This window comes from Cucurbita maxima, unplaced genomic scaffold (assembly GCF_002738345.1).
Source record: "Cucurbita maxima cultivar Rimu unplaced genomic scaffold, Cmax_1.0 Cma_Scf00007, whole genome shotgun sequence".
Classification (NCBI taxonomy): Eukaryota; Viridiplantae; Streptophyta; class Magnoliopsida; order Cucurbitales; family Cucurbitaceae; genus Cucurbita; species Cucurbita maxima.
Window position 1 is genome coordinate 1,542,404 of NW_019272023.1, and position 8,471 is coordinate 1,550,874.

Below are 8,471 nucleotides of genomic sequence, written 5' to 3' on the forward strand. Positions count from 1 at the left end.
ACTTACTCTTTCTATCTTAAAAAATGGAGACACAAACACAAGGGACTTGGGGTGCTTAGGAAGCAATACATTTATTCTCTTCTTCTTCTTCTTCTTCTTCTTTCTTTCCATATTCAAACTCTCCTTTTGGAAGCATTTTACCCCATAAAATGCTTTCTGTTCTTCAAATTATTGCCTGCTCTCTTTGTATGTCTTTTTAGGACAACAAAGATGGATTCTATACCCTAACTTTTTGACCCACCACCACCACCGCAATGCTCTCAGCTCAATACCATTTTAAAATGTATACCACAAGTTGTTGGGGTTAGATTTGGACTATATGTTTTGTGTTGATTGATGAACACAAAACAACTTTTGCTTTAATCACTCCCAATCATTGTTTGTGTCTAACTTAAACATACAACACTACTACTAAAACCCCCACTAATTTAATTGCATCTTACTTGAGATATTATTAATGAACTCTCTTTAGATCGCCACCATCTTTAATCTTTATTCCATCATTGTTTCAGCATTCCCTCTTTTTCTTTCTTTTCTTTCTTTTTTCCATTTATATATTTACTACTTTTTTCTAATTCTCTGTCAAGTACTGTTTTTTTTTTTTTTAAAGTTGAAGATGATTGAAGAATGAAAAAACAGATCTCTCTGGTTTGCTGTGTTGGAGAAATTACTATACATTTCTTAGTAATGAGGGATGCAAAAGACAAAACTTCTTTTCTTTTTCTTTTTTCTTTTCCCTTTTTTCTCTCTTGATCAACATGGGTATGCAAATTCAAAAAGAAAAATACGAAAACCTTCTCAAGAATTTCCTTGTTTGTGTGAATACTTCATATTTTTTCAATGCCTTGATGTATAATGAAAGAACCAATAATTTTAATTTTGAAATCTTATGATAGGTGAGTGTTACTTGTGATTGTAACCGTTTAAGACCACTGCTAGCAAATATTGTTCGCTTTGGCCCGTTACGTATCTGTGTCAGCCTCACGATTTTATAATGCTGGAGAGATTTTCACACATTGTAAGGAATGTTTTGTTCTCTCCAACCAACGCGAGATCTCATAATCCACCAACTCAGAAGCCCAATATCCTCTCTGGCACACTGCCCAAGTCCTAACTCTGATACTATTTGCAACCATCCAAGCCCACCGTTAGCAAATATTGTTCATTTTGGCTCGATACATAACGAGTAAAGATGGATGATATGTGCTAGCAGTAGACTTGGACTATTACTTAGGTATAGCATGGATTGTTTCTTATTTTAGAAAATATAGTGTATAATCTTAGTATTAGTTTGTTTTAGAATATATAATATGGGTTGTTTAGGAAAGAGGAAGGGAGTAAAGTAAGCAGCTTTTAAGAAAGAAGGGAGAATGAAGGGAAGGAATTTTGGGGGTGCGTTTGTTGAATAAAATCTTAAAAGAAAAATGCATGAATGAATACTGGACACACTTCCCCACTCTCTCTTTTCACTCCTTTTTGTGTATTTGTACACACATAAAGCAAGAGAAGCCAAAACCACATGCATTCCACTTTCCCCTACAAAATCCCAAATTTTACCTCGCCTACAAGAAAAGCATACCCTTTTATTTCTATCCTTATATTACAACAAAAACCCTTCCACTCCTCGTGTTTGTTTTAGGGTTTTTTTTTTTCTTTTACCAACTATGAGAACGGGCTGTTGCACAGTACAACAAGCTCTAACTTCCGATGCTTTGAGCATTGTAAAACAAGCTCTGATTTTGGCGAAGCGGCGTGGTCATGCCCAAGTGACGCCTCTCCATGTGGCCACCACCATGCTTGCAGCCCCCGCCGGGCTCCTCCGCACGGCCTGTCTTCAATCCCACTCTCACCCTCTTCAGTGCAAAGCTTTAGAGCTTTGCTTTAATGTGGCCTTAAACCGTCTTCCAGCTTCAAATTCCAGCCCCATGTTAGGCCCTCAATCTCAATACCATCCTTCAATCTCCAACGCCCTCGTTGCCGCCTTCAAACGAGCTCAAGCCCACCAACGCCGTGGATCCATTGAAAACCAACAACAACCCCTTTTAGCCGTCAAAATCGAGTTGGAGCAGCTCATTATTTCCATTTTGGATGACCCTAGTGTTAGCCGTGTGATGAGGGAAGCTGGTTTCTCAAGCACACAAGTCAAGAGTAAAGTGGAACAAGCCGTGTCAACCGAGACGAAGTCGAATGACGACGACGACGACGACAACAACAACAATAATAATAGTCTTACAGCACTCGGGATGACATCAGCATCGACAGGGGCGTCTGGTAGAGCGAGTGACGATGACATCTCAACTGTTATCAACGATTTAGCAGAGAAGAAGAAGAGGAGTGTGGTGGTTGTAGGGGAGTGCGTAGCAAGTCTTGAAGGTGTGGTTGAGGCAGCCATTGGGAGAATTGAGAAAAGGGAAGTGCCGGAGTGTCTAAAGGAGGTGAAGTTCATAAAGCTTTCAATTTCGTGTTTTAGGAATAGGTCAAGAGTGGAAGTGGATGAGAAGGTTATGGAGCTTAAGAGTTTGATAAGGAGCTGTTTGGGGAAAGGGGTTATTTTATATGTAGGGGATATCAAATGGACAATAGATTATAGAGCTAATCATTCAAGTAGTAATCAAACCAGGGTTTACTATTGTCCGGTGGAGCATATGATTATGGAATTGGGGAAATTGGCATATGGGAATTATGTGGGAGATCATCAGCATCACAATGGCATTGTTTGGATTATGGGAATTGCAACTTTCCAAACTTACATCAGATGCAAATCTGGAAACCCTTCTCTTGAAACCCTATTGCCCATTCATCCTCTTACTATTCCGGCCGGCAGCTTGAGGTTGAGTCTCACCGCCGACAGGTTAGAATCGAAACAATAAATAAAGTTGGTTCTACTTTATTCCAAATTCCCATTAAAAAAAAGTGATCTTTGGAAATGGGCCAAACCCCAAATCCCATTACATTGATGTCATATTAATTGTTGTTTGCAGTGGCATTCAAAGTCAGTGCTTGGATGAGGAAAAGCAGCTGAGTTGCTGCGTTGAGTGCTCAGCTAAGTTCGAGACAGAAGCACGAAGCTTACAAACTTTAAATAACAGTGACTCAACTACCTCTTCAAGTCCTCTACCTGCATGGCTTCAACAATACAAAAATGAGCAGAAAGCAATGGAACAAAACGAGCAGGTCTTCTTTCATTATTATTAGCTACTACAATGCTATACTTTCTTTGTCCTTAATATCCCATATTGGTTGAGGAAGAGAACTAAACACCTCTCATTGCTAGAATCGTTTTAAAAACTTTGAGGAAAAGCCCAAAGAGAATAATATGTTGTAGTAGCGGGCCTGGGCCGTTAGATTTTCCTTTTTCAGTTTGAATTAAAAAAAAAAAAAAAAAAAACCAAGGGGGATTTTGTGTCATTGATTTGCAATTTATTTTTATTTGACATTATCTCTTTGTTGATTCTTATTTTGTAACAGAATTGTGTCACAGTCAGAGACCTTTACAGAAAGTGGAACTCCATTTGCAATTCAATCCACAAGCATTCAAATCACAACAATTGTTCTGAGAAAAGTTTATCATTCTCTTGTATTCTTCCAAATTCATGTTCGTCACCATCAAGGTTTTCATACGATCATCATCATTATAATAATCACTTCAATTTCTCATCATACACCCACAACCACAAGCTTCAAGATCATTGCCATGAAGGAAATATGGAGCCAAAGCAATTCATAGCATTGAGTAATAATAATAATAATAATAATAACTATCATGGTTTGACCCCTTCTTCAACCTCGTCGGGAAGCGACGTCGTTTTGGAGGGTGAATATTTTAGTAGGTTCAAGGAGTTGAACTCTGAGAATTTCATGAGCCTTCGTAATGCCTTGGAGAAGAAGGTGCCATGGCAGAAGAATGTGGTTGGTGATATTGCTAGTGCAGTTCTTCAGTGCAGGTCAGGCATGGGGAGGAGAAAAGGGAAAATGGGTCATGGAGGAGATTTCAAGCAAGAAACTTGGTTGCTGTTTCAAGGTAATGTAAGACTTTAATTATTAACTTCAATAACCTTAAATATGTTGTCTATTTTGAGTCGTGTGTTTTTGTTTGTAAAATTTCACATCAGTTAGGGAGGAAAATGAAACACTTTCCATAAAGGTGTGGAAACCTCTCTAGAGCATAAGTGTTTCAAAAACCTTGAGGACAATATTTATTAGCAATGGACTTAAGCAGGCAATGACATAGGAGCGAAGGAAAAGGTGGCAGCAGAGTTAGCTAGAGTGATATTCGGGTCAGCAACATCAAATTTGGTGTCAATAACATTGAGCAGCTTCTCCTCCACCAGAGCAGATTCAATGGAAGATTGCAGAAACAAGAGATCAAGAGAAGAACAAAGTTGCAGCTACATAGAGAGATTTGCAGAAGCAGTATCCATTAACCCTCATAGAGTGTTCTTGATTGAAGATGTTGAGCAAGCAGATTACTGTTCCCAAATGGGGTTTAAAAGAGCCATTGAAGGAGGAAGAATCACCAATTCCAATGGCCAACAACTTCCTTTAGCTGACGCCATTGTCATTCTTAGCGGCGAGAGCTTCAGTGCCAGATCTAGAGCTTGCTCTCCTCCCATCATAAAAGCATCACAAAAACAAGAAAATGAAGAAAATGAACAAGAAAAAGAAGAAGAAGAAAGTAGCCCTTGTTTGGGTTTGGATTTGAATGTTTCCATTGACGAAGATGATGGAGCTGCAGATCAATCAATTGATGATGTTGGCTTTCTTGATTCAGTTGATAGACGAATTATTTTTCATATTCAACAACTATGAGATTAAAAAAACATGTAAAAACAAGACAAAAAAAAAATAGTAAGAGGGTTTGGGGTAGATTGTTTTGCTTTTGTTAATTTTTTTCTATATAAATACATATTTTGTTTCTTTTATGTCATTGTATATTGTTGGATGACACTCTCACTCTCACAACAGAGTCCATTATTTTACAGAGAAATTCATTTACGTTGGATAATTTTTTGTGTTATGAAGATAACAAAAGAAGGAATATAATTAAAGAGGGTTATGAAGAAATGGGATATTAAAAAGGTTATGATCAATTAGGGTTAATGGTTTGAATGGGAAGCTTATAATATTAATAAACATAAAGAAAAGGGAAACGTTGGGAATGCACAAAGTGAAGAAGATTAAGGTATGATCCATAACGTTAAGGTTGTCCAAAGGGGAACCAACTTTTTCAACTTTATAAGGGAAATATCAAAGATAGCACTACTTTTCATGGTGTTCTTCTAAAAATATATGTATATATATTTCAATTATCTCATTGATTTCTGTACACCCAACATTCTCATCTTTCCAAAGTTGGGTTATAAAATTTAATTAATTTCAAACCCACATAGATAAGCATCTTCCTCCTTTAAAACCTTTAAGATGTTACCACTTTAGAATCACCTTTAAAAAAAAAATAAAACTAAAGAAGAGAAATTGTCGTTTGTGGCTTTTCAAAAAGATTAGGGTTAGCTCGAATAAATGCATTAAGTATAACACATTGGTGGGGCTGAATCTCACGGTTTTAAAATGCGTCTATTAGGGAGAGGTTTCCACACCCTCCCCAACCGATATGGGATTTCACAATCCATCCCCCTTTGGAACCTATCGTTCTCGCTGGCACTAGTTATCTTCTCTTATCAATGTGAGACCCCCAATCCTCCTCCCTTTGGGACTTAGTGTCTTTACTGGAACACTGCCTCGTGTTTACCCCCTTCAAGGTTGAAGCACATCACCTAATAGTGGCAGCTCAATCGACGTGGAATCTCACATCATTTCTACAAATTAATGAGCCAATTAATTAGTGAGAGGCAATGAAATAAGACTTAATTCTTATTAATAGCCTAAAGTGGGATTCCCCTTTTGGGTAAAGCAAACAGAGAGGTTCTCTTCTTTTGAGTGGTTGTGGGTAAGTGTTAATTCTTTCAACAATTTGGAGGGTTCAGCTTTTCCCAAAAGGAGCCTTCCCTAATGCTCTCTCGATCACCTTCACACATAATATACTCAAATTTCATGTCTTCTAAAACATTTGTTCTTACTTATTGATTTGATGGCTGCCCATTAATTATATAGCGGCACATGGAATGCATTTTTGAAGGAAATTATGATAAATTTAAACAAGCTCTATGGAGTAAGTGAAGAAGGGTAAATGTTTGGTCTTAGAAGGCAATTAGGACACAAAACCAGCTAAAAAGAACAGCCATTTTGAAGATCATCGAAGTAAAAAGGGCACCAGAAACAATGAAAACTTAAGCTACAAGCTTATTTATTATTATTTTCTTTTAAGAAAAAAGAACCCTAAACCCTCTTTAAGAATCGGGAAGAAAAGGATAGAAAGATTTAGAAAGACCGACCTTCGAAAAGACAAAAAAGATTAAGCATGGAGACAAAGTTTGAACACAAGTTGGAGCTGTTTTGGGGACTTTAAGAAAAGAAGGTAGAGGGGAAGTAACTGGATGGATGGTTCTTTTTCACAGCGTCATTGTCTCTATTCCCTTTCCTTCCCTTTTATCGAATGTATTATTCCATTCATCAAAGCAAGGGATTATCCAATTGAATCAACGATCCAATAATTATACAAACAAATTCCTCCTTAAATTAATTCTTTCAACTTTGAGTCATGGCTTCATTGGATTATGATTTGAAAGTGATGAAATTTGAAGGATCCAAGGAAAGAGGGGATTGGGAATTAGATTCTTCCCTGCTTTAGTTATGGTCAAAAAGGGAGAAGCCAAAGAACAAAAGAAGCTAGCTCATGCGACACCAATGTTGTTTTTTATTGGGTTTTTTAAGCACATTGTGTGGCTTTTGATGTCTGTTGGGTCCTTATCTTCAACCATACACTTGTTTCACACAAAATTACAAATACTTTGTACTCCTAGTGGCATTCATATGCAAATAATGTGATGGGCTTGACGTTATCCTACTTCCCATTCCATAATTAAAAAGTCATAATAGAACGGCCCGTTAGTATATATTGTCTGCTTTTGCTATATTTAGTATATAGAAAGTCTAGTCGTACTCTAATCTGTGCGAAAACGAATTTTGATACTATTTATGACAGTCAAAGCCCACTACTAGTTCTCTCACGATTTTAAAATGCGTCTATTAAGAGAAGAAAAGTTTTAAAAGGTTTCATTCTATCATATTCCAATCCGAATAGAATGGTTTGAGTTTGGGCCACTTTCAGTTATGAATAGGTCCATTATGTGTTTTTAAGGTCTACGAGGGTTTTGGAAACAAATATATGGGCCAACCATTCTTTAATATTTGGAATCGGGCTAGCCCTAAATGGAATGACTCTCTTAGTTACATTGCACCATGGCCGAGTCTCCATGTCCGCTCTTCTCCACTCGCAACCAAAACCCAAGAAATTGGCTTTGCCGACACATCATTAGGGTCGTTAAGATAATATTAGAATTTGTATTTCCAATTACCACATCAAACTCTTTTCTTTTCTTCTCTTCTCTTCTTCAGTCGTAATTCTATGACATGGACGGCGGTCTGAACAAGATCGTCCCCGTACTCATCGCCCTCTTCCTACTCACTTTCCTACTTCTCGTCGCTCAGATCCTCTACCTTCTCTCGCGACGGCGCCACCAACACTGCGCCGCCGAACCCAATAAAAAATGCTTCTACTCTTTCTGTTGGAGGAACCAATCGCGGATCCAACCAAAGGAGATCGCGTCCATTTCAAAAACCCACCATAATTTCGAAGCGGCGGCGGTGGTGGTGGAGGAGTGGCAGGAGCTGGGCGGACCGTCGAGAACGCTTTTCACTATCCAGGAAGAGGAGGAGAGTGAAGGAACCGAATCTTCGAGTACGATGACGTTTCATACGCCCTGTGGTTCTCCTGCCAACTACTTCACCCCGTCGCCGTCGCCTACTCGTGAAGCCGGCAACTTTCCTGTGGATGGTGATTGTTGGGACCACAATCGGACGACGCCGTTTTTGGCTCTTGAAATTAGCAGCCACTGATTACACACACTCTACGAGTAACACGAGCGATGATTCCGGCTTTCAACTCTCTTGGATGACATGGCGGTCCACCAATTGCATGACTTTTCTGCCACGTCAGCTACGCTCAGGAAGGAGTAGGACCCACACAACCGATGGGTTACTTTAATATTTTATCTTTTACTTTTTGCTCTTTTCTGTTTAGGAGAAATCTGGTGCGGGTAGGTGTAGGTGCTCATTTTTTAAGGGAAGCTTTTCCTCTGCCAGAGTGGCGGCTTACAAGCAAAACGTCTGTTTGTGGGCCCCCAATAATACTTTGGCCCAAGACTTGGTATAAAATAATAATTATAGTTTATTGACAGTTTAATTTCTATTTAATATTGTTGATTGTTTTATAAGGTTGTTCCTATCAATGGTATTTATTTTTGTTGATATGTTTTATTGACATTTATATGTTTTTTTTTTTTTTTTTTTTT

The 8,471-nt window shown here is 38.3% G+C and overlaps 2 protein-coding genes across 2 annotated transcripts; both read left to right on the forward strand.

Moving 5' to 3' along the window:
• The first annotated feature begins 1,510 nt into the window (after positions 1-1,510).
• On the forward strand, positions 1,511-4,927 carry LOC111481576 (protein SMAX1-LIKE 3-like). The gene is made up of 4 exons (XM_023127075.1): positions 1,511-2,851; positions 2,982-3,174; positions 3,469-4,021; positions 4,220-4,927. The coding sequence occupies exons 1-4, from the start codon at positions 1,665-1,667 to the stop codon at positions 4,807-4,809; spliced, it is 2,523 nt and encodes an 840-aa protein (XP_022982843.1). The 5' UTR covers positions 1,511-1,664; the 3' UTR covers positions 4,810-4,927.
• Positions 4,928-7,359: 2,432 nt separating this feature from the next.
• On the forward strand, positions 7,360-8,347 carry LOC111481774. The gene has a single exon (XM_023127365.1). The coding sequence runs from the start codon at positions 7,531-7,533 to the stop codon at positions 8,014-8,016; it is 486 nt and encodes a 161-aa protein (XP_022983133.1). The 5' UTR covers positions 7,360-7,530; the 3' UTR covers positions 8,017-8,347.
• The last annotated feature ends 124 nt before the right edge of the window (positions 8,348-8,471 follow it).